Source organism: Ictalurus punctatus, chromosome 6 (assembly GCF_001660625.3).
Source record: "Ictalurus punctatus breed USDA103 chromosome 6, Coco_2.0, whole genome shotgun sequence".
NCBI lineage: Eukaryota > Metazoa > Chordata > Actinopteri > Siluriformes > Ictaluridae > Ictalurus > Ictalurus punctatus.
In genome coordinates, this window is record NC_030421.2 from 18,961,387 (window position 1) to 18,988,886 (window position 27,500).

A 27,500-nucleotide genomic window follows, 5' to 3' on the forward strand; every position below is an offset into this window, starting at 1 on the left:
CATCTTCAAAAAACAACTAAAGACCCACCTCTTCAATGAACACCTAACAAACTCATAATAAAAAAAATATATATATATATATAAAAAAACCTCTACTCTGCACTTTGCTTCTTCTGGAATTCAATGAATAGATCTCGTATGGTAGCACTTCTTGTATTGTTCTCTGCTTGATATATCGCTCTGCTTGTATCTTTCTCATTTGTAAGTCACTTTGGATAAAAGCGTCTGCTAAGTGAATAAATGTAAATGTAAATGATTACACAAATCATACACATAGGTAGCTACACACACATAAAATGTCCACAATTCTAATACATCTACCACATTCAGTCACCAGGTCTAGTATTTTCTGATAGATTAGTTACACTAGCTGATAATTACCACAAAAGTAATTTCAGAAACAAAGATTCACTTAAACCACAAATGTACACATTGGTAGGGGTCGTAACACACTGAAACGCACGACTCCTCCCTTAATTCAACAACATAAACACATTGTAAGCATTCTGGTCAGAAAACCCCCAGGAAACACAAGACCCTATCTCTCTCTCTCTCTCTCTCTCTCTCTCTCTCTCTCTCTCTGTCACACACACACACACTTCAGACACTGTCACCAGAGCTCATAAATTAAGTGTACCTACAAACTGTCGGCCAGGAAAACACAAAGCTCATAAATTAGGTGCACATACAGAACAGGCTGGTAGAGTCATAAATTATATGTTTATGGGCGGGGTTTAGAGAGTGAGATGTGAATCTGAAACACGTGTGCATGGGCGGGGTTTAGAGAGAGAGAGAGAGAGAGAGAGGTGAATGTGAAACACGTGTGTATGGGCGGGGTTTAGAGAGAGGTGAATCTGAAACGTGTGTATGGGCGGGGTTTAGAGAGAGAGAGAGAGAGAGAGAGAGAGAGAGATAGACAGGTGAATGTGAAACGTGTGTATGGGTGGGGTTTAGAGAGAGAGAGAGAGAGAGAGATAGACAGAGGTGAATGTGAAACACGTGTGTGCATGGGCGGGGTTTAGAGAGAGAGAGACAGAGAGAGAGGTGAATGTGAAACACGTGTGCATGGGCGGGGTTTAGAGAGAGAGAGAGAGAGAGAGAGAGAGAGAGACGTGAAGCGATTTTAACATCATTACTGCTGTACCCGAGCGAATGGAATACATCTTGCGAAAACTTATTTCTTAGTTTAAACAATACGACGATTCTTTTAGCCAACATTTTTAAACATTTTTACCTCATAAGGATCTTTGTTTAGAAGTCATGTAATACGCGCGATTCTTTTAAACGTCACTTTTAAACATTTTATCTCTTAAGAGTTATATATTTTTTTGGAAGACCAGTAATACGCATTCTTTTTAACCAGCTCTTTTAATCATTTTACCTCCTAAAGGGTTATGTTTGAAAGACACGTAATACGAGCTTTTTTTTTTTTACGTTTTACATCCTAAACTTTTTATCCCAAAAAACATAATCAACATTTGTTTTCATTTATTTCACGAATATTCTACTCATATATGTACACATTCAAACATCATGCTTTTTCTAACAATGTGTTTACACCAACGAAAATACCCCCACATAGTAACACAAGCGCCTGCCCAATATTAACCATTGATACGCTTTTTCAGATGTATTTCGCCCCAAAAACCAGGCTCATTAACATAAATACCTTTGTTGGGGGCTACTCACCCACACACCCCTCCACCACAGCCCAGACACACAGGGGCCAGATTGACCCACTGATACAGTCAATAGGGTTACCCCAACCCCTAGTCATAAATTAGCTTACCTACAGAAATGTCGGCCAGGGAAGCACAAAGGGTCATAAATCAGCACACACTACTTTGATTGACAGTTTGACAGAAAGTGTATGATATAACTATATATATATATATATATATATATATATATATACTCAGCAAAAAAGAAACATCCTCTCACATTCAGCTGCTTTTATTTCCAGCAAATTTCTGAACATGTGTATATATTTGTATTAACATAAAAACATTCAACAACTGAGACATAAACTGAACAAGTTTCACAGACATTTGACGAACAGAAATGGAATAATGAGTCCCTGAACAAAGGGGGGTCAGTATCTAAAGTAACAGTCAGAATCTGGTGTCCTCCAGCTGCTTTAAGTACTACAGTGCATCTCATCCTCATGAACTGCACCAGATTTGTTAGTTCTTGCTGTGAGCTGTTACTCCACTCTTCCACCAAGGCATTTGCAAGTTCTCGATCTCGTCCTGTGGGGACACATGTTTACATGTAATTTTCCAATGCAAGGACGATCACCTGTCCTTCTTGTCTCCCTGTAGCACTGTTTTAGGCGTCTTACATTACAGACGTTGCAGTTTATTGCTCTGGCCATATCTGCAGACCTCATGCGTCCCTGCAGCAGGTATATGTCTTGTTCATGCAGGTGAGCAGGAACTCTAGACATCTTTCTTCTGGTGTTTTTCAGAGTCAGTAGAAAGGTCTCTTTAGTGTCCTAAGTTATTGTAACTGTCACCTTAATTGCCTACCGCTTGTAAACTGTTTGTGTCTTAAGGACTGTTCCACAGGTGCATGTTCAATAATTGTTTATGGTTCATAGAACAAGTATGAGAAACGTTAAAATCCTTTCCAATAAAGATCTGTAAAGCTTATTTGGATTTTACGAAATGATCTCCTGAAAAAGGAATATTTCTCTGGATTACTACAGTGCTCTGGAAAATCCACTTCTAAGAAGATATGCGCTTGTGTTTGGGCTATTATACACGCTAGCATTTAAAAGGTAAAGGGCTGCTTATTTAATCTTGTCTTGAACATTCAGAAATGAGTTTTGGCAGCGTCTTTCAGCAGACTTCCTCCATATCATAAGGTCTGCACTAGAGATGCACCGATGTATCGGTTGATAATCGGTATCGTCCTATAAAAGCTATTTTTCACGCTATGGGCCATCTGCCAATAGTTTAAAAACATCTGATGATAAGGGCCGATTATATCTTGTCAATAAAAAGAAGACAGGAAAACGCATCGATTTCGTGCTGTGTTTAAAGATGATGTCTCTTGTGTGGAATGACAGTAAAACTGCATATTGTAAGCTCTGCACCGCTAAAATTTTACACTGGAAGTGAGCAGCAGTGAAGTGGGAGTTTCGGCGTGGAGTCTAATATTAGGCGTATATATTACCAGTTTGATGTTCAGTGATGAAGTAGAAATGCTTTTGTTTGTGGTGAGTGAATGTGAGCCTAACAGAAGGTTTTTTAGAATTTAGTCAATGACTAGGTTTACATGGACAGCAGTAATCTAATTATTGACCTTACTCTGATTAAGATAATAATGTGATTAAGGTGTTTACATGAGTCGCTTTTAGAATACTCTTGTCATGTTCCCGTTTTACATGTTTTAGAACATAATTAGATTAACAGCCCGCGTCATTACGTCACCGTGCCACGCCGTCCGACGTCCCTACAGAATTTCTCGTATCAACATACACTTCGTCTTCGTTATGGTACCGTATACAGTTTTGGGTGTTTTTATTTTATTTTTGATTTTTTACGAATGCTTTAAATGCAGTTAATTATTTCTCATGCTATACGTGCTAATAGACATCTGCCTGAAGGTGTGGGCAGCGTCTCAAACCGCGTACTTACCGTTTATATAGTAGCTGAAATACATGTATTTTTCCCCACTACAGGCCTATAGTAGGCAAGTATGCGGTTTGGGACACAGCCGAACTCTCTTCTTCGCTGTAAAATGTTGAGAACTGCCGTGTGTGATCGTGTCCTGTCGCAAAATGCGGTGGAAACTCTCACACGACGTTCATAATGTGATTAAGGTGTTTACATGTCTGTCATACACATCCATAATGCGAGTAAAATAGGAGTACTCCACCTGTCTTAATTCGATTAGAGCTTAATTTGAGTATGACCTTAATTAGATTAAGGTAAGTAAAAATTGCTGTTTACATGGTAGTTTCTTAATCAAAGTATGGCCTTAATCGGGTTAAGAGTGAATTATTGTTGTCCATGTAATTGCAGCTAATGTTAATATGAATTAATAATATTCAATGACTCAGTGGTTTTAAAAGTGGGGGTGGGGGGCCTCAACAATTTGGTGTGAAAAATAAATAAATACATGATTTTCTCTTTCTCACTCTCAGACAACCACACACACACAAACACACAATCAATTCCTAATCTAATGTAATGTAAAGATACAAGATGTAAAAATTAATAATAATAAAAAAGAGGGATATATTAAAAAGTCTATATTTTAATGTGTTTTAAAGACATCTTGCAAAAGGGGGGCCTCGGTCAAATGTTAATGCCATTTGGGGGGCCTTGCCCTGGAAAAGTTTGGGAACCGCTGCAATAAGTCAAGAAATCTTACTTTAATCTTCAGAATTTAGTTCATGTGTTAATGTTAATTTGAGTAATGGATGGATGGATGGGTGTTTTCTGTTTATGAGACCAGTTTCTGCGAAACAACTTGTTGAAATGGAGAGAATAAAGTTTTTATTTGCAATTTTTTCCTGAATTGTAGAATTAATTATTATTAATTTAAAAGAATGTATAAAAGGCAGAACTATCGGTTATTGGTATCGGCCGATATCACTCTGAATAATCGGTTATCGGTATCGGCTGAGAAATTTAGTATCGGTGCATCTCTAGTCTGCACTCATGATATAATCGGGGACTTTAGTGTAGTTTGGAATAACTGGCTCATGATTGGCGCATGCGCACATCGGCTTCGTCATTGTCCCCTCACAGTAAGGCAGCTCTGGCTACACACACACACGCACACTTCGCTGCTGCTGCGCCCCCCCTCCCCCTCAGTGTCCGAAACAGCGCTCTTCTCCTCTTAATTACACGTTAATTATCATGGTGAGTCATTATTTTACGCGGTTATTGTAACTTATTTTCTTTTGAAGTGTATTATTTTTCCTCCACTGACCTGTAGCTAGCGTGCTGCTTTGTGCGGGATGTTAGTGGGCTAATATTAGCCAGGTTAGCCAGCTTTACAAATACATCAATGAAAACGCAAGCTACAGTAACTTATTTGTGTGTGGGACTGGGTGCGGAATACCTGCTTCAGAAATAGCCCGGTCGATTCATTTTGTCTAATTTGCTCAGCATTTTTTAAAAATATATTGTATGTGTTTTTAATAAATAAATATAAATCTATATATCTGCTTCTTCTCGACTAGAGGAGTAGCACTTAGCAGCGCAGCTAACGCTAACAGGGCGACGACAAGGCGCATCCTGACACAAATACAGAGCTTAACTGTCAGCTATTCAGGCAGAAATAGTCGCAATATATTACTACTTAACTTGTATATCGAGTGCTGTGCGGCATTTTACTGAGGTTAAGCTTCATTCCTTCCCAAACTGGTTGGATATGTATGTTCTTATTGCTTTTGTTATTTCTGGTGGTGTTAATAAGCTAGCTTAGCTGCCTTAGCTGGGGTAGTGTACCTGAAGAACACACTCAGGTAGCTGATAAGCCATTGTGAGGAAAGACATTGTGTCCTTGATTAATAAACTGGGACTTTCAGAGCTGTTTGTACCTGTTCCTTAGTGTCAGGGACAACAGTATGATAGTATGTCTAGAAAAACTAAGGAAACAAAAACAGCTTAGCAGATATGTTCTTGTTTCAATTTGATAGTTTGTTACTTTCCGAAAAAAATTATGAAAATATTTCCGATGACTCACCTGTACTAATCATGTGTTCGACCAATTAAATGCTCTCTGTCTAGAAGTGGGTGGGTCTTGCTTTGGTATAGTAGCAGCTTGTGACTCATTAATTCAGGTTCATGGATGTGTCTGTGGCACTATTCTGAGAGGTGTTTTCCCAACATCAGGCTGTTTATTGTCTGAATGTTTCACGTGCGCATAGGTGTACTCGTAGCCTTTCAAAGTATACTCCTTTTGACATGTACGCGTACACAGCCGGTCGATGGATACACATTTCGACAACTTGCACTTCCTCTCCTGGCTTACAGGAGTGAGTACCAAGCAGTAAAGCAGGTCTTTTGGTGTGAAGGCTGACAACGGAGAAGAACGACAACACGAAGAACAATGCTTGGGCAGTCTCTCGCCACAATTAGCACCCGTGTACAAATCCTTATACTCTTTAAGGCTAGAATTATACAAATGCGAATACTTTCTAACCTGCACTCGTTTCCATCTCTTCCGATTTTCTTCAACTACCTTGAGAATCAGCTGGCCTGGATCACTGCTGCCACCTTGTGGAACAACTAAATAGTGCAAAAGAATGAAATGTGCATGTGCGATCTGCGAGCGTGCGTATATTACAAGCGTACTCTGCTGATGATGAAATTTGCATCACGCATACTGAATACTGTTCCTATTGTACAGGTAAAAAATGAAGCATACTTTCTGCTTGAGTAAGTGATATTTTATCTGCCATCCCGAAGCAGCGTTGTGTAAAAGGGCATAAAGCGGTATCGTTATTTATATATATATATGTGTGTGTGTGTGTGTGTGTGTGTGTGTGTGTGTGTTCACATCAACCATCAGAATGGGGGAAAATTGTGATCTCTTTGATTTTGACTGTGGCATGATTGTTGGTGCCAGACGGGTGAGCTTGAGTATATCTATAACTGCTGATCTCCTGGGATTTTCACACACAACAGTGTCTAGAGTTTACTCTGAGTGGTGCAATAAAGGAAAAACATCCTGTGAGCAGCAGTTCTGTGGATGGAAATGTCTTGTTGATTAGAGAGATCAATGGAGAATGTCCAGACTGGTTCAAGCCGACAGAAAGGCTGTAGTAACTCAGATAAGCACTCTGTACAGTTGTGGTGAGCAGAAAAGCATCTCAAAACGCACAACACATCAAACCTTGAGGTTGATGGGCTACAACAGCAGAAGACCACGTTGAGTTCTACGTCTGTCAGCCAAGAACAGAAAGCTGATGGTGCACTGAGCACAGGCTTACCCTAAACTGGACAGTTGAAGATTGGAAAAATGATGAATCTTGACAGAGATGGTAGGGTCAGAATTTGGCACCAACAGCATGAATCCATGGACCCATCATGCCTTGTGTCAACAGTCCAGGCTGGTGGAGGTGATGTAATGGTGTGAGGAATGTTTTCTTGACACACTTTGGGCTCGTTAATACTAAAAAAAATCATCGCTTGAATGCCAAAGCCTGTTTGAGTATTGTTGTTGACCGTGTGCATCTCTTCATGGCCACAATTTACCATCTTCTAATGGCTACTTCCAGCATGATAATGCAGCATGTTACTAAGAAGTCATCGTCTCAAACTGGCTTCATGAACATGACATGAACATGAACATGAGTTCATTGTTCTTCAGTGGCCTTCCTAGTCACCAGATCTGAATCCAGTAGAACTGCTTTGGGACGTGGTAGAACGGGAGATTCACAGCATAAATGTTCACCTGAAAAATCTGCAGGAATTGTGTGATGCATTCATGTAAACATGGTCCAAAATCTCAAAGGAATGTTTCCAACATTGACTACGTTTACATAGACAGCAGTAATCTAATTATTGACCTTACTCTGAGTAAGATAATAATGTGATTAAGGTGTATACATGAGTCGCTTTTAGAATACTCTTGTCATGTTCCCGTTTTACATGTTATAGAACATAATTAGATTAACAGCACACGTTATTGCGTCACCGCGCCACGCCGTCCCACGTCCCTCCAGAATTTCACGCATCAACATACAGTTCGTCTTTGTTATGGTACTGTATACAGTTTTGGGTGTTTTTTCCGAACGCTTTAAGTGCAGTTAATTATTTGTCATGCTATATGTGCTAATAGACAACTGCTTGAAGCCATGGGCTGCGTCTCAAACCACGTAATTACCGTCTATATTGTAGCCGAGATACGTATATTTTTCCCCACTACAGGCCTATAGTAGGCAAGTATGCGGTTTGGGACACAGCCGAACTCTCTTCTTCGCTGTAAAATGTTGAGCACTGCCGTGTGTGATCGTGTCCTATCGCAAAATGCGGTGGAAACTCTCACACGACGTTCATAATGTGATTAAGGTGTTTAAATGTCTGTAATACACGTCCATAATGCGACTAAAACAGTACTCCACCTGTCTTAATTCGATTAGAGCTTAATTCGAGTATGACCTTAATTAGATTAAGGTAAGTAAAAATTGCTGTTTACATGGTAGTTTCTTAATCAAAGTACGGTCTTAATCGGGTTAAGAGTGGATTATTGTTGTCCATGTAAACGCAGCTATTGTGTGGAATCCATGCCATGAAGAGTTGAGGCTGTTTTGAGAGCAAGGGAGGCCCTACGCAGTATTATTACAGTGTTGATAATAAAGTGCTCTGTGAGTGTATATTGTAAAAGTTTTGAGTTTAATAGAAGATGCATCTGTATATGCTGCTCAGTTCATCTGTGTCCTGTTCGCAGAGTTGTCTACAATGACTGGTGAGTGATCAGGAAGCAGAAAAGCCAGGTTTATAGGTTTTGGAGCAGCGGCAGTGTTTTAAAATGAAATACCTAGCTGGTGTGGGTGATGTCATAGCTTGACAGTGGTGTATTCTTTCAGCCATCGGTGTGTTACAACAGCAGCTCTGTTCTTATTAATCCACTTCTTCTGATATGTTGTCAGTTCTTTAGTAACTCATTCACAGGTACTCGTACGGTGGACATCGCACATAATTCTAAGATAACTAATAAACAGATTAAAAAGTCTACTTTAAAAAAGACAAGCATGTATTTGACACTTTTTTAGGATGACATTTATTTAATTTTAATGGAGTCTCCAGTGTCTTTGTATCAGAGGGCAAGATGTATCTTTGAGTTTTCTGCCATGGGAAGTTGTTCAGGACAGAGGACATTGTGCTTCTTAGTAACAAGCTGCATTTTTTATTTACTAACATTAAGAGAGAGAAAAATAGGCTGCTGAGAGAATAACTTTATAGCTGTTCGACAACAGAAATATAACTATGAACAGAAAATAATTGTGTTAATAAATTTTAATAAATATAAAATATCTGTGGTGTAACAGGAATAAAATGCTGTTATTGTAAAAAGATCAGTTTCCATTTCTTAAAGGGATGCTAGCTACCTGTGGAGGTTCATATTTAGCTTTGCTAATGTGATTGTCAGATAATGCTAATGAAATAAAAAGCTTAGCAGTGTTCGTAGGCATTTCTCTGCCTGCCTGCCTGTGTGCTGGATTTGGGTCATCTAATTGTCTACATGTGGAGAGTTTGATCCTAGTTCAGCTCTAATGGGCATGTGGCTCATATTTTTCTACTTTGTCATGGTGCTAAGGTATGGCAGTTGCAGCACCACCCATAGTTCTAACAGACATGTCACAGCCAAATGTTTGGCTCTCAGTAGTACGTCTAATCACATGTAGTACCTGCTGAATTCTACTGACAAACCCATAGGCCTAGATACACTGGGGTCCTAATTGTCCTGGCTAACTATTTTGTTTTGTTTTTCTTGACCCTAGGCGGTACAGCGTTAGTGGGATTATGAAGAAACGTCCCACCGAAGCCTCCGTCTCCTGTGCTAGTTACCACACTCCATGCTGCAGCCACTCTCTGAAGTTTTGCTGTTGGTAGCTTTCTGGCTTGGAAAGAAAGGAGAGCTCACAAGCCACATCAGCTGTTGTCGAGGCACATATGGTGCATTGTTGCCATTCCCAGGCCTACATCCTCAAGGCTCAGCCTTTTGCTGCCCTGCTGTGCAAATAGGATTTGGCACAAGACAACAGGATATTGATACATTTAGAGTTGTTTTAAACAAAAAAAAAGTTGGTTCCCACAAGGACACTAAAAGTCTCTTTTAGTTTTTCCTCCCACTGCCTTTGAGGTGGTGGTTGAGCAGAATAGGCCATGGAGCCCAATATGGAGTACTGTCTGGCACAAGTGCTGCAGAAGGACGTGGGCCGGAGGCTGCAGGTTGGTCAGGAGCTCATCGACTACATCACTGATAAGGAGAAGTCTCATGACTTGGAGCAGGATCAAACTGCATTGGACAAGATGGTAGATGGCCTCGCTTCTTCCTGGGTCAACTCCAGCAACTTCAAGGTAAAAGCTCAGTTGTTCAACACACGCTAGGTGGTATTCTGTAGACTGTGTGCAGAATGAGTAACGATTAGAGAACGAGCTCGATTACTAGGTTGCATGACTGTATGATTCTTTTCCTGAAATTGGCAGTACAGACAGTCCTTTGTTTTGGCAATGTCTCTGTCATTTATTTAGCTGGGAAAGATCTTGTGGATAAGAATCGATCTTTCAAGTGCACTCACCCTATTACAGTCACTGTATTAATGCTGACAGGCACAAAGTACCGTAATTTTATTTTTGTGCATGGGTATTCATCACTGAAATGTTCCCATGACTCTGTAGTCTCGAAATGTTTATATTGTTAATTAGAATTTTTTTAAATTTTTTTATTTTTTTTTTATAAAGGAAAAAGTAAAGTCTGTTATGAGGATCCTAACGCCAAAGATGATAAAGGGTGCTTGCTACCTGATATGTGACGGTGGCCTGATCCGAGTTGCTCATGCAGTATGAAGGTTTTAACTCTACTGGCTTTGTTAGTAATTCGAATACTACAGGACGCCAGAAAAAGTACAAGATATAAAACTATAGTGGATATGAACCCAAAAGTAAAGAGTGCATCGTTTAAAACAGTGCGTCAATGCTGTTTTAAACACTATATCTAGCCAAGCTGAGGAAACTGCTGTTGCTGAAAACACAAATCAAGGACTGTACACATTTTAAGTTACGTAATTAAGCCAAATTTAGTGAAGGGAAATTCCTCTTGCTAATATGTCCTTTTCCGTAAGAACATTTCTCATTTGTTCCATGTATTTTCCTGGTCATGGCAGCAGTGGTGTTAGCAGTGTGGCTTGTCCGAGTCTTGGCTGAATTTTAGCATGTCTTCATACAAATAGATTTTTCTCCTGACAGGCTGTGCTGAGACTATTTCTGAATGCATAGTTGTCCGTGTTTCTAGCATGTTTATGGAACAGTTACACTAGCAATCATTTATACACAAGTTATCTTTTCCAAATGACACCAAAAGGAGTCAATTGGCCAAAACCTATTTGGTGTCCAGCTTTGTCTCCTTACTTTTGTTACACAGCTAATTTGCTAACAACTCATGGAAGTTAATAGCTACCAGTCTAACATGGTGATACACATGATTTCCAAACTAAACAACGAACTGAAGTGTTTCCCAAAACCATGGATGGGACTGAACTGTTCCCACTAATTTGCCATGCTTTTATAGCAAAGGAAATATTTATCTTTAAATATTTTGAAATTGCAATGTTGAAAACCAATTTGGTGCAGTGTACAGTCAATGTTTACAGTTAATGATTAACCTGTGTCATGTTTTAGTATCATATCATTCGAGGTCATTCATAGTCAATACATACTGTTGCTTGGGATGAGCTGCATAAGGCTAAGTTCACACTACACAGCCTTCAGCGTCGTCAGATTGCTGTGCTGTTCACAGTACACGACTTGCTCTCTTGTAATCGGGAGTCATGAAGTCGTGGTGGTGTTCACACTACATGATTGCTCGACGTCAGGGGGTCAGACACTACATGATCTGACAACTGGCGTCCAAACTACGTTTTGTCATGAAAACACCCGAGAAGTGACACGGATGTATGACACGAAAATCACGCACAAAACAAGAGTTGTTTATTTGAAGGTGGATGTAGGACAGAAACAAGTGGTGCGAGACTGTTTGTGTGGTGATTTGTGCTGAAGAAACCCCAAAAAGGAAAAAGCTAAGAAAGTGGGCCGTGCTCTCTCATAGGCTATAGCTCGTCATTTGCAATCACTGCCAGTGACGACACTTTTCACACCACAAGTTGTGGAGTCGCCCAACAGCTCCAGATATTTAGCATGCCAAATATCTGTGTGGCATTGCCGATGCCTCGTAGATGTGTCATTAAGTAGGTCACACATGACGATCAACTGCTGATTGGTGAGTGCCGATTGCTTGCCGAGTTGCCTCCATTCAAAGGGGTTTTGTCAGTGAGCTCAGCAGCTTGCAAATTGGACTTAAAATTATGTAGTGTGAACTAGGGCTTTAGCTGTTTGATTGGTAACACAAGCTTAATCTAACACGTGTACGTTTAGTAATTATATACAAAGACGTACCACCTTTATTCACACTGCACATGCATTTTGGGCTCCCACTAGACAGTCATTGACCTGTTTAGAAAACAATCGGCTCACTGAGGTTTCAAAATGTGGACCAGGCTACAGCATTAAGTGATTCATCATCATTATTATTATTATTATCATTTATTATTATTATTATTATTATTATTTTGTTTTGTTTTTTGCCCACTTTCCTTGTGTTATAAATGGATTATTTTGTCATGCATTCTTGGTTTATCAATTTTTTTTAATCCGTCGTGTCATTAAGCTAAAAATACTGAGAGCAGGATGGTAAAAACAATCAACAGATGCTTTACTGTTTTTTTTTTTGTTTGTTTGTTTTTTAATGTTCCGAAAGTTTTTGCCCTCAGAATTTGAACAGAACACTGAGAACATCCACAAACAGTGGTTAGAGGGCTTAGATCCAGATGAAGGGCTTGTGATCAGCTGAGGCTTTTTTTTTTTGGCACACACACAAAGCGTTCATTAGACTGGTGTCCGTAGATGGGGAGCATCATTTATCGTTGTGTCTGAGTCCTAATTATCAAACATGTTATGTTTAAGCACTGGCATTTCTACCTAAATTGACATCAGCAAGCCTCCCTACATGATGCACCACCATATATGGCTAATACCTCCACTGTTGCACAGCTAAGTGTAAATATTGTCCTTCACCTTGCTCTTGGATTGCTCTTTAATGCTGGGGCTTGGAAATGGATGCTGGACAGGAATCACTGCTCTGTTAGTTTCTCTGGTTTAATAGCAAACAAGTGAGTTCTGAAGCATGTTTGGAAGCTGCAACATATTTTGTTGTAAGTTTTCACTAATTTGCTGGAATACCATTTTACTGAACACATCCAGACCAGACTTAACTAGTACAAGCAGCATTACACATGACTTGTGTATAATTGCAAAGGGCTTTTTTTATTTTTATTTTTAAGATTTTCTCTTGTTTTTGTGTTTATTTTTGAGCATCAGATTGTTTACCATCTACAGCATACTGTAATGTTTGTGTGGTAAAGAGGAATGCAGCAGTGCCCATGAATCAGGGCATTCTGTATTTAAGATAAGAGAAGGCAAGATAAACCTTTATTAATCCCTCAGGGCAATATGAATATGACGTGAGAGGGTCGATTAAATATAACTGTAAACACATTGTAAGCACATTAAGCAGAGGAAATATGTTGTGCTGTGGGCAGGGTGCTAAGACTTTTTCTGTCCTTCTTGCCACCCTTGGTATCAGTTGAGTTGGGCACGGCAGCTGTCTGATTCAGTCTTATAATAGTGTTCAGCTCAGACTGGTGTTGTGCGAGTTCGTATAAAGCATTTATCCAAAATTAACAAAAATTAGCACATTCAACAGAACGAGTAAAGATCCTAGAGACATTCTAGACTAGGGCTGGGAAATAAGACAATTTAATATATACGTATGATGATGTCATAATATGCTTTTTTGAGATATCAAAGATATTGTGATTAGGGATGTCAATGATCAGTCATTAAAACTTTTTTCTTTTACACGTTTCTGTCAGCCGTGCAAACAGCAGTGCGTGTATAGTAATATTAAGGTAACTGTGGGGAAAAAGCAGAGACACACGCTTTCTCTGCTATAATTTATTGATTTTGGCCAGAGGGCCCTCGTTATGACAATAGTCACCTTTTTCCTGAGAAACCAATGAGCACTGCCATGATGGATTTTATCTTCAGTTGTACTATTTTTCTGTTTTGGTCTCTATAGGAACCCTTATTAAAACCAGCTAAAGAGAGCGACGGAATTACTTAAACAGAAACTTTGAGAGTTAGTAAGAATAAAAAATGAGCTCAGGGTCAGGCTGTGCTGTCGTTGGCTGGCACAACAACAGCGATAAATTGTAGAAGTTTCTGGAGCATACTGGTTTTGAGCACCAGCAACCTGAAAAGAATGTCCGTGTCTGCCGCCGTATACCTTGCGCCCTCTAATACATTTTATTTTTAAAAAGCGCCTTTCACGACACCCAAGATATATATATATATATATACACACATTATACAATATTATACATGCAACACTAAAACACACATTATAATGAAGTATCAGTATGTTTACATGGACAACAATAATCCGAAACCGTGTACTTACCTGCAATATAGTAGGAGAAATACATGCATCTCTGCTACTATATAGTAGGTAAATACGCGGTTTGGGATGCAGCCCACGGCTTCAAGCAGCTGTCTGTTTGCACATACAGCATGACAAATAATTAACCGCACTTGAAGCTTTCGTAAAAATTAAAGAGTGAAACACAGAACTGTATAAACATAAAGAAGTCTTCGTTATGTCATTAAGTCTTCGTACCATAACAAAGACGAACCGTGTGTTCATACGTGAAATTCTGGAGGGAAGGTCGGACGGTGTGGCATGGTGACGTAATGGCATGCGCCATTAATCGATCTATGTTCTATAACATGTAAAACGGTATCATGAAAGGAGTATTCTAAAAGGGGCTCATGTAAACACATTAATCACAATATTGCCTTTATTTATTTATTTATTTATTTAGTCTAATATTGTCTCAATTAGATTACTGCTGTCCATGTAAACGTAGTCTATTATGTAACCATGTCACAGAATATCAAGCTTGAAGGGACGAGTTTTTAAAGAAATTTTGAGTCTTGAAATGGGTTCACGGTTGCGGATGTGATGAGGAAGTGAATTCCAGAGCTTAGGGGCAATGTGACTAAAGGCTCTTCCACCCATGGTGCTAAGGTTCATGTCCGGTATTGCTAGCAGACCTGCTGAGGAGGATTGTAGTAAGCTGGGAGGGGTGTAGTTCTCCAAGAAGTTAGTGGAGCATGATTATGTAGGGCTTTAAATGTGAGAAGCAGAATTTTGAATTTGATTCGATAGGCAACAGGAAGCCAGTGAAGCTGGATGAGCAGAGGTGTTACATGGCTGGTTGATTTGGAGCCGGTGAAGTAGTTTATTATGGATGCCAGACAGGATGGAATTGCAGTAGTCAATGCGGGATGTAACCTAAGCATTGACCAAGACTTCTGTACTGTGTTGAGAGAGGGATGGGTGTAGTCTTGCAATGTTCTGCAGATGGAAAAAGGCACTGCAAGAAACGTTCTTTGTGTGCATCAGAGGAGAGAGTGCTATCTAAAATGACACCAAGGCTCTTAACCTGAGTGGAGCATAGTATGGTGCAGCCGTCAATGGAGAGGGTGAAGGTGTTCACATTTGCAAGTGCTGTTTTAGAGCCAACAGTGAGTAGCTCAGTCTTATTGAGTCAGTAGCTTAGTTTAATTTCAGATAGTTCTTAGTCATCCAGAAGTTCTATGCCTAATATTGGCGAGAGGAAACAAGCAGAGTTTGCAGCGTTAATGTTGAAAAACTCCCCAAAGAAGGTTTGTGTGCTTTTATCATTTTGCGGACAAAAAGCCCTCTTCACCCTGATCCGGAGCTGTATTTAGGATATGAACGCCCACCTGTTACCAAGCGGTGTTAGCTAGCTACCGAAGCTGCTAACTTTCTGACTGTGCTCTGTCTGTGTTTTCCAAAAAACAAAGTTGCTGTATTTTCTATACAAAACCTGCCCTGTTTTTCTGCTGTGCAGGTAATTATACCAGTTCTTCACTGACAATGCCTTCAGAGAAACCGAAGTAGTTAATTATATGAATGTGGCCAACCTCTGGCCATAGCGTCACATCATCTGCACAGTCAATAAACTTTGAGGAACTGCAAAATACGGTCATCGCAACACTGTAAATTGTTGGCACTATGGAGCCATATGCATTTTTTTTTGGCCATTTTTACAAGTTTAACATCACATTATCACCTAGGAACATACGTTAATTAGCTGTCTGTCATGAAGTGAATTATGTCTCTATCATGATGTCTGAAATGGAAGAACTGCTAAAGATCACATTGCAATGTTGGACAAATCATAAATTCATTAGCTAGCCAACTGGGCAAGTGGTTGCTCTTGTTTGCTGCCTAGACCCAAGTGTTGATTGCCTGAAATTCCAGTTACGAAGAATATTGTATGATTACCAAGACAGAGTGTGATGAGCGATATATTGGAGTGTCCCCTGTGACGAAAAAAAATTCATATGCATTTATGTTAGGTATGAAATCTGTGCTTGAATGGCAGGTTATTTTGTGCAGAGTTGTATGTTACTAAATTTACTCCTGAGTAGTTTGACGTATTCTTATTGTAAGAGGTGTATTCTTGGATAAACGCTCATCTACTGACATATTTGGAGAATAGGCATTTCAGTAGGCCTTATTATTCCATAATGATGCTGTTTATGGTCCTATGACCAGTTTTTCCAGTGAGTTTATTGAAAATGATGTTAATGGCACTGGGCAGAGCTTGTTCAGCCATGTCACTTATGATGACACGGGGAGTTTGATTGCAGGTGGACAGGTTTTGAGAAATGCAGAATTTGTCACATATGATTTCACTTGGTTGTCATGTAATCAAATAAGTTGAACTTTTTTCTAATACTTTGTGAAAATAGTCCCTGTAGCTGCCCTGGTTTACCAAGAGACCCCCTTTTGCATTGTATAGGTTGTGTTCAGGCATAAATTAATAAGTTCTGACAGCTGGGTATTTAATAGCAACAGTAGAACTACATATACACAGTATGGCCAAAAGTTTGTGGACATCCGACAGTCACACCCATATTTGCTTCTTGAGCATCCCTTTCCAGAATTAGTCATCCCTTTGCTGTTATAATAGCCTCTACTCTTGTGGGAAGGATTTATACTCTGTTTTGGAGCATGATTGTGGGGGTTTCCCCATTTGGAGTTCAGGCACTGATGTCAGGTGAGGAGGCTTGGGATGTAGTAGACGTTCCAGTTCATCCCAAAGGTTTTCAATGGGGTTGAGGTCAGGGCTCTGTGTAGGTCACTTGAGTTCTTCCACATCAGCCTTGACAAGTCATGTCTTCCTGGACCTCCTGTTGTGCAGAGGGGTATTGTCATACTGGAATCAGGTTTGGAGCCCTTGGCGCCAGTGAAGGGAAATTGTAACGCTTCAGCACAAGGAAATTCTATTGAGGTGTGTACTCCTAACTTTGTTTTGGGAAGGTCCACATATGGATGTGATGGTTAGGCCCTTACAGATTTTTGTCCGTTTAGTGTTTTTTTTGGTATGTAATTGGATTTTAATGTTTATAGTTCTTGTGTGCATTAGGCCTGAGTCTCTGTAGCTGTATCAGTGTTACCATGTATTTGTATTTTCTCGTGGATAGCCAATTAAATTGCAACCTTCTGAGGCTTGTGGCCAGAAAAGTGTACAAAACATATCAGACACGCTGTGACCCATGGTCAGAGTATCTGAGGCTGAGGCTAGGACAACACTGACTGGTTTATACACAAGCATACTTATCACCATTTGTGCACACTCACTGTTTCTCCTACTCTCTGTCTGCTATTGTGTTCTGTCAATGCTCCCCATTATTCAACCGCTGTTAATGAAGTCCTGAATGCTCCCATAAGCCATGTTGTATTTGAAAAGCCTCCAGTCCTGAGGCTCTTGGAATGGACTCAAGTTTTACAAGCTACTGGAATGAATGAGGCCAGCTTTCCCAATCAGAGAACAGGTCAGTGCGATGGACTTTGGGCTGAAAATGACTCCCCAACTTGATGAAGCAAAACATTAGACAGTTGCAGCAAAGAGCAGCCCAGCACAGAGATCAAAACCCAGACTTTACTCATGTGGAGAGTAGGCCTGTTGCAGTGTGATGGTTAGTAACAGCGTTTGATGTGACTTTTTAAATTTTATTTTATTTTTTTGGTGGATTTTCCAATATAAATACAGTACCCCACGTACATTATAGTCCTACATGTTTTTCAGAAATGCATGAAATTATTGCTGAACTATTTTCTTCATAAATGTAGTCCCACGGTCAGAGCCCAGAACGACCTCCGCACACCAGCTATTAGTGGAGAGGAGAGAGTGATGTAGTGAATTGTGATTATTTGGGGGCCATGATAGAGAAGGGACAGTGGGAGAATTTCACCAGGACACCCGGGTTATACCCCTGTTCTTTTGGGAGAAGTGTCCTGGGATTTTTACTGTCCACAGAGACTGGGACATTAGGCTCCACACAGACCTTAAGGTGAGCACAACATGCTGGCCTCACTAATACCACTTCCAGCAGCAACCTTAGTTTTCCCCAGGAAGTCTCCCATCCAGGTACTGGCCACACTCAGCTTCAGTGGGAAACCAGGTGAGAGCTGCAGGGTGATATGATTATGATTGGATTTGTGGTAGGGTTTAGTTGCCGTGATGAAGCATCAAATCCTCCCCCAACAACGGATCACATTGACTACGCGGGAGTATTTAGAATAGCTTAAAGATCTGAGTGTTAACTCACCCTGATGGCAATCCTTTTACACCTTGTCACTTCAGCGCTCCACATGGTGTTCGGCATGGTGGCGGTTAACACTTTGGGCTACTGCTTAGAAATTTGTGAGTTTAAATCCTGGCACTGGCAAACTGCCACAGCTGGGCTCTTGATCAAGGCCCTTAAGCTTCACATGCTCAGTGTGTAAAACTAAGTACATGTTAGCAAAAGGAACTGTTGAAACACGCTAGGGGATTTAAACCGTTTGCCTTCTGTTTGTTTCATGCTTCAGTGATGTGTAAGGTGTGCAATGTAGATTTTTCCACTTGAACCCACCAACAAAAATTTAGGATGCGAGAATGTTTAAAGGGTAAATAAGTAATTCGCATTATAGTCAAGTATTAAGTGAAATGTACAGTATGTGCAAGTGCTTAAATTCCTCTACATTTCATCACCTGCTTGTGTGTTTTTTAAATTGTTGCCCGATGTTTACTGATGTCGTACCATAATAATGTCAAACTGTCTCACGGCCAGTGGAGAGGCGGTCATAAAACACACAACACTCAATTCAGGTTTCCCTGATTTATTACTTTAAAATACATATTCTCATTTGAAGGTAGGTTGTGCATAAAGCTCTACCAAGCAGAACCACAGCTGGCACATCGCTCATGAAGAATAGCACCTTGCATCAACGTAAATGAAGTCTCCCACGTCAGGTTTTCCTGTCAACTAATCCTCGGTTGTAACACTGAATAAAAGTGATAAGGTGTCATTTCTTGTACGAAGTGGTTTAGTCATTTCAGTATCTGTTAATTCACATGTCATTCGGGAGAAGCAGCCTCCCAAACACTTGTCAGAAACCATTTAGTTATGATCACCCCAGTTACACACCGACCTGTAGGTGCACTTTATTTTATCTACTGCAGACGTTCGTTTTAAAAACACTTTTGAGCGCGCATGCCCATTTTCATAAAGTTTGGACTGGTGTGTGTGTGTGTGTGTGTGTGTGTGTGTGTGTGTGTGTGTGTGTGTGTATTTGAGACAAACATGCTTATGGCGTGTTTGGAGCAGGCTGTGGTGTGCAGAGTGATTTATCGAATTAATTATAACAATATCCTTTTTCATCCCTGCCGTGGTCATGGTAACCTGTTTCTTACTGATTATGCTCAGTGTTTTATGAGCGTTTCCCACAGATCTGAAATGTACTTGTGTGTGAGTGGCTGGCAGGGTAGTCTTGTTTTATATGTATTTTTAAAAAACATTTTAAAACTTATTAAAATAAAATTGTATGATGGATATTGAGTAGATATAAAGAGTATTTTGTTTGTCATACTGTGTTTCTCATCATCGTCATCACTCTTGACTGTTCTAGTGTCTGCTGCCTCATCCCCAGACTAGATGGACAAGAATATATATTTAGTAGGGGTGTAACGATACACTCGGCTCACAATATGATACGTATCCCAATATTTTGAACAAAATTAAAAAATGAAACTGAAATTCAAATAAAAGATTTATTTCCAAAACATTAAATTTCCAATAATTTTCTTCGTTGTACATACAACTTAAAGAATTCATTTTTTAATGAATTCGTTTAAAGATTTAATTTAACCTTCTCTATGTAAATTAACAATTGACTAGGTGTGTCACTGAACAATAAAATTGAATTTTAACATGAAATTAGAATTAAGAAAACCGAAATCTAAGAGAGAACTTCTTAAAGCAGTAAAATTGCAAAAAATTAAATAGAAAACATCAAAATAGTGTTCTGTTCAAGTAAGTTCAACTCTAACACAAACCGCTTTCGGGTTTGTTTGTTACTTACAGGGTTTTTTTTTTTTTGTTTTTTTTTTTTAAATAAAAAAAAAAAATCCCAGCTTATCTACATTTTCAGGCAGAAGCTGGGATCTTGCAGATGGAGGGCAGGAAGTGATTTTTCTACATAGGAAGCACTATCATGAACTCAATATGCCCATGTTTCACGTCGTTTATTGTTGCTCAAATCGATCAAACCAAGAAGCCACAAGGAGCTTTTATCGTGTACCAAAAGGTGTTGCTCATAAGGGGGGAAAACGCAGAAAAAGTGGCTTGTAAACCTGCATCTGCGGTCGGGAGGAGCCGAGTTGGATAACGCTCGTGTGCGCAGTGGCCAAAGGTAATTTAATACAATGTACATATGCTATGTTTATGTAATGTTATTTGTTTCCGTACTTTGTAAAGTGAAAGTAATTGTTTTGCAATGGTCCGTGCCTTTTAGTAGCGTTTCAGTGGACCTTTGAGAGTGGTTAACCTAATGATGTAAAGTAAACAACCGTAATGCTAACATTGAGAGGCACAGCAGTGCTGAATGTTTGCTGCTAGGTTAATCCACAGGACAAAAAAGAAATGCCATTTGCCTGGGTGAAAACCAAACGATAATCATTGTGGAGCACCTTGGTAACGAGGTTGTTGACCTAACCACTAACAAAAAATAGTTGTATGCCTCCATACTTTTGTATGCTTATTTCAATTTCAACGGTGTGCTTTTCTGGTTATGCCTTTCTCTTGTAATAGTGTCTAAACCAGTACAGTATGGACTTTCCTCCATCTCGTCCATTCTGCTTTTCATTTCCTGCCCTCCATCTGAATTTCGCACCTCATCAGAATCACGTGACCGCAAACAAAACAATAGGATAAAATGGACATCTAATTGTTAAAAAAAATCTATCTACGATACATATCGTAACATTTTTGCATCGTTACACCCCTAATATTTAGCAAAGAAAATGGAATTTTTTGTTATATTTTATTAGGGTTTTCCTCACACAGTATTGGCTGCTTAAATGGCTGATTTAAAACATATATTTAAATAAACAAACAAATAAATCCAATTATAGTTATCCGATTTGTGCTGTAATGCAGAATGGCCTAACGCAAGAATGAAGGCTCCGGAGTGAGCCAAGAACCAAGAAAGCTAAATTGCTTGTGCTCTCCCAGTAGGATGGATGACGTACTCTCGCTCCCCTGTCAATCACAGCGACACTAACCAATCATTGACGTCTGAGCTCGTGTGTGGAAAGAAGGCAGATAACACTTTCCTCCGAGTGTGTGATTCTGCCCAGTGATGAAGCAGTTCATAAAAAGATGTCGTGAAAGACGTCTCAGAGGAAACGCAACGTTTGCTTTCACGCTCCTGAGATGATGGCTGTTGTATGATGGAGAGAACTGTCTCCTGGGTGGGAATAGGGGAGAAAATGTAAGCTGGGATGGGGAGGTCAGGGTCTAATAAACAGCCACATTTATAGAGTCAGAGAGAACAGGGAGCAAAACTTGTGAAGAGATCACCATGCATCACTAGTATGCACATTTTAGAATATCAAGATTAAAATAGTATACCAGATGCAAACCAGTGGAACAAGAACAATGAACATTGACCTATTTTGTGTATCGACAGACATCATTGTCGATGTTCACAGATTATACCAATGGAAACACTGGTCTCTAGGTGATCCTCTGAATATTGGGATCCATTCACACTACAAACATAGTGTGTCTGCATGTGTCCCAGACAAACCTCCACAACTGGTCTGAGTGATCGCATCGCAAAACGCACTCGACAAACCTGTCCACGTGTGAGCCAGATTACTGTCGTGTGTGTGTGTGTGTGTGTGTGTGTGTGTGTGTTCAGTGATCATGTTTGTTTTCCACATGTGCCAACTTGAATGAATTGAGGTTAGAGCTCTGCTGTACACATTATTTGTTTTAATGTTTGAAGGGTCTTACTTGTGACATAATGGTGATGTCTAAAGGTTTTTTTTTTAATGGACTTCAGTTAAATTGTTCAGTGGCAGTGCTGTTCATAAATTATGACATGGCAGCACCATAAATGATGACACACGAACAGCTAAAGCATATCCTTGGGAATTGTTCAATGCTCTGGTGTACATCTGCTTTACCGTACTTAAACATGGCCTTTTTCTTTGTTGTGAGATCCTTATGAAACATTAATGATATCATTGCAGTATTCCACAATTTAAAAGCTTAAAGTGTGTAATCAAACTGATTATAGACGTGGACATGCTTTAGAATAATGATCTCATTTTTATTAGATTGTTTTGTCGATATGAGGCTTGATGATGTTTAGCTCCCTGTGGCTTTAGCTTGTTGTGTGATTAATCCTTATCCGTGCAGGATCTGGTCTCATGAGCTCTGAGGATCTCAATATGGCTCCTGTGATTGTGTAATTGTACTGATGAACTCGGATGGCTTGTTTACTTACTTTTCCTCATACGTGTTGAGAAGTTATAGGGTTTATAAAGAAGTTATAAAGTTTATTCAATTCAGTTTTATTTGTATAGCACTTTTTACAATTGACTGTCACAAAACAGCTTTACAGAAATATATCAATTTCCAATCTAAATTTTAAATTGATAAATTTGTCCCTAACGAACAAGCCAGAGGCGACGGTGGCAAGGAAAAACTCCCTGAGATGATAGGAGTAAGAAACCTTCAGAGGAACCAGACCCGAAAGGGAACCCATCCTCATCTGTGTAACAACGGACAGTGCGATTATAAATAGATTCCTTCTGTAGCTGTGTGATACATGATATAACAGAAGTGCAGCTTTGTAATCAGGAGATTCACCACAGTCTCAACATGAAGTCTGTTATGCTGATATCATGCACTGTCCACTGATTGAGACCTGGGTGCAAAAAGACACCGCATCAAAACTGCCCGCATCACTTGTAGTCCAATGCCACCTCCACGGCTTCCAAGTGTCCTTAGTCCGTCCATATGGGGCCATCCTCAGCTACATTGACTGGCCTCCAAGTAATGAGAGCTCCGGAAGCAGGGCATCAAGACTGTCCAGGCCAGCCCGTAGAGCTGAACGATACAGGCTCACTGTTACCCCAGGAGCAACACGTGTAGAGCACTGGGATTATCTAAAGTCTTTGCAGGTGTTTGTCTCATCTGGAATCTTCGTAGAGGCTGGTTCTGAGCTGGAGCTGGCACATTCACTGATTACAGGAACAGGAAACAAATGGAGAAGGATTAGCATGGCTGCTGTTCATTGAATTTCAGGCAGAGGTAACCATGCACAATTGTTATCGTTTTATCAGAGATTAGGGTTGTCAAAAGTACTGGTACTTCGGTACCAAGTCGGTACTAAAAAGAGAAAAAGTTGACGGTACCAGATGTCCATAAGTACTGGTAGTACCGGGTCAAGCCGATACTGACGCGCTGCCTGACAGGTGGTCAGTCGGGAACTTTTCATGGGTGCAACGTGCAACAAAAACACATTGGAGCCAAAGCAGCAGATCCGCCAGTTACCATGGCTGTGTCCGATACCGCATACTTATACTTACCTCCTATATAGTGGGCGAAATACATGTATTTCTCTCGGACGCTTGTTTTCTGCTTTCGGTGCCATCACTGCTAAGTGTGTAAAAGCCGCGCCTCTAAAATTTATGTGCCACTAGATTGCATCTGCAGACACAGAAACCTCTTGGACTCTTTCTCCACTGGAAATGGACAACTCTGCGCCTGTCTGTTCCGAGACCGGGACCCCTGGTCCTACGTCGCTGGTCGCTATGCCTTCAGACAATGCGAGTGTGGCCGGCGATCCTCCCCAAATTGACTCGCAGAGTTCAAAGAACAGCAAGACCACATGTCCGTTGCCACTTTTCAACCGCATGCCGTTAATGGATTCTTATGGCCTTTAGTTTGGTGGTAACGTGACCTATTAACACAAAACACAGTTATATACAGTAAAGGCACATAGACACACACACACACACACACACACACACACACACACACACACACACACACACACACACACACACATATATATATACACATATACATACACAGGGCTCCAGACTAACATTTGAGAGCAGTAGCACTGGCATTCGACTATTTCTGCCACAATACCACGGTTACAGTTAGCGCTGCTACATTAAACCTGTGGTTAATGTTGGTGATTAATGGTTATTGGTGATTATGGTGAATGTTGGTGATTATGCAGGTGACTGCATAAGAAAACATATTCTGTTCAAGTTTACTGGTATTAGCCAGCATTTCAACTCTTTTAAAGTCAAAATATTATAGCAACGATAAGACCTACATACCTCCGGTCATCTCCTCTGTTTTGTGTGGATAATTCTTTCCCGTTGCCATGGCTTTCTCTGGTGGTGGATAGTGCTCTCTAAACCTGTCGAGTATCTCACCGTATTTGTTTTGACATGACTCCCAATCGACATTTTCGACCGCCATGGCTGCCTTGTAGTCATTAGTTACTTTGAGTAACAATTCCACCTCATCATCTGTCTACACGAAGATGTCCCTGTTGTTCCTCACCATTATGCTCATTGTTGTACCTGCCATTGACCGACTTCCTGTTTACACTTGTACGCACATGCCCAGTGTGCATTTTGGTCATGTAGTGTGGACAGAGGTCATTTCTGAAACACTGTGGAGACGCCAGTATGGACGAGGATCGTCTTCATGTTAAAATGCATGTGTAAACAGGGCCTAATAGCAAGCGGTTTCTAAATGCTGAAACTATTTTATTGACCAAGTTGCAGAGACAAACCCTACAACATTTAATTTTCTTATGTTACGGTCCAATTAAGTGTAATCTTCACAGACGCAGCAACAATTGCAACATGTGCAGTCAGATGGGTGCCATTTCATTTGAGCAGGCAGCAGTAAAAAATGCTTTCACTGTCACACTGTACTGCTTTCGACCAGCCCCTTTGTTTGATAAAAATTTTGATCCTTTTAAAAAGGAGGACTGAAAGACTGTGAAAGCTTGGGGCTTTCCAGTGTTCATTTCAGTCAGCTCTCTGTAGATGTTTTGATGAACTATAACAACCCCTTAATATTTTGTGTCTAGGTTCTATGCCTCTGTTTGCAGACTCTCACATTATGGGGTGGGAGCATTATTGAGAAAGGAGAGAAAGATATGTGGCCTCCCAAAGCTTATGTTTGTTAATTTTGTTGTTATATATGTTTTTATTGCCCTTTCAGAGGGTTCCTGAAGCCTTTCTTGTTGGTCTCAGACTAAGTTACTTTTTTAGCTTGTACAAATCCGTTGACTAATATTGTATAAGCCTCATATTACAGCTGACTTCATTGTTCTCTGCCCCAAGCCCTGGTCCAGGATGAATCCGGCTGGTAACGGGGCTTTGAACTCCAACTTTCCTGTGGCCTTGGTCTGTTTACTTCTATCAACTTATATGTACATTTCAGAAATAATTAACTGAAAAATAAAACCAGTTAGTTATTAACAATCATTAAAATCATCTAAATAAACCAGTTTATGATGTCTTGATATGAGAGACTGAGATCACATGGGCAGCAATAAGGCTTTGTATGCACTGGAAATGTAAAACCACTCTGAATAAGATATGAGGTGTAATCTTCTCATTTTTTTTTCTACAACAAAAGTAAAATCTTGAGTTGCACACTGTGTTGAAATACAGATGCACTGATGGACATAAATGCAACTTTATTTAATATATAGGAAATCAGGTTTTGAAAAGAAAAGCCCTTAATTTTCTAACATAGGTCACTGTACGAAAAGAGTTTCTGTGCAAGGGGGCAAGCAGTGGCATGCTGCAGGCTGACATGGTATGTGCCAGTGCTGCTAAAATGCATGGAATAAGGATAAGGTTTCAGTAGTCTGACAGCGTAGATAATTATCCAAGATTTGATCATTCTTGAGCGACCAGACCAGAGCAACTAGGGCCCTGTGCACACCTGACATTAACATGCATCATGGGTAATCTGATTATAAGTGGATACCGCTAAGTATAGGTGTGAACAGGGACAAATGCGTTTCAGAGACTATTCTTGTTGCATTCTGGACAACGTTGGGCAGTGACAAGTGGTCTCTGGAGACGCATTCATAATGCCAGGTGTGCATGGGGCCGTTGTAGAGCTGCCATGGACTCGTCGTAGATCTGCCATCCACAGTTCGACTGAAACAACACGTGAAAATTCTGTGAATGAACAGTGAGGTAGAGGCTCCGTGTTCCTGGCCATTAGATTAACATCGACCCCATAAAGCACTTGTGGGATGCTCTGTATCATATTAGGAGATGACGTGAACAGTTTATAATGGTCAGTAATTTCATCAGGCGTTTCCACCAGAGTAAGAGGCAATCCATCATTTGAGTCGAACTACTGTGCGTAACAGTCCAGATGTGTATAGATCCATTTGATATTCTATGGCTGACTTAGTTCTCTCCCAGCTTCCTTTTTAAGTCATCATTACTGTAATTAATGTAAATCTCCTTTGGCTACGAACAAAGAATCAGTTTTATACCTTCAAGCCCGTCTGCTGATCCAAACTGAATAGCTAGGTGCAGGGAAATACTCTGATAGAAGTGACTAAATATATGGTTGGTGAAGACTACTGACCGTGTATGACTGGTTGAAGAACAGGATCACTCTCACTTGGGCCTTTTTTTATTTTTTATTTATTTTTTTTTTTATTTTTTTTTTTTTAAAACACTGCATTCACTTGTTTATCACGTGTATTTGGATATCAGTATCTGAATAGTGCAAATCCAAACTCTACCATGCATTTAGTGCTGGTGTTTATGTAAGCTATGTTCTTGTATTGTTCTCAGTGTGGTGATTGGGGATCGGATTTCTCTTGCACGATACACAAACAGCATCACTAGCTAGGTAATGCTGGAAACCAACTGTCAACATGACAAAAGTAGGATCATCTGAATTGTTTATATTGTACAGCCTGTATATCCTTTTAAGCCGAGGAGATACTGAACAGGACTGAAATGAACATAATTCATGGCAGTGTATGCTGTTTCTTTTATACTTTGCTTTGCTGCTGAATGTGCTCATAGTACACTTTATTAAGAACACCTGTACACCTACTCAGTCATGAAATGATCTCATAAGACAATCATGTGGCAGCAGTGCATAAAGTCATAAAGATATGGGCCACCAGCTTTGGGTAATGTTCATATCAACCATTAGAATGGGGGGAAAAATGTACTCTCAGTGATTTTG

At 40.1% G+C, this 27,500-nt stretch overlaps 1 protein-coding gene across 11 annotated transcripts in view; it reads left to right on the forward strand.

The window, feature by feature from the left end:
- Nucleotides 1–4,735: 4,735 nt before the first annotated feature.
- clasp1a (cytoplasmic linker associated protein 1a) overlaps nt 4,736–27,500 on the forward strand; it is a 67,707-nt gene continuing 44,942 nt past the window's right edge. For all 11 annotated transcript variants that reach the window (XM_053680937.1, XM_053680941.1, XM_053680938.1 and 8 more), the window contains exons 1-2: nt 4,736–4,874; nt 9,467–10,046. In XM_053680937.1, coding sequence (XP_053536912.1) covers nt 9,852–10,046 — 195 coding nt within the window. In that variant the 5' untranslated portion in view covers nt 4,736–4,874; nt 9,467–9,851. The remainder of the gene's footprint in view (nt 4,875–9,466; nt 10,047–27,500) is intronic.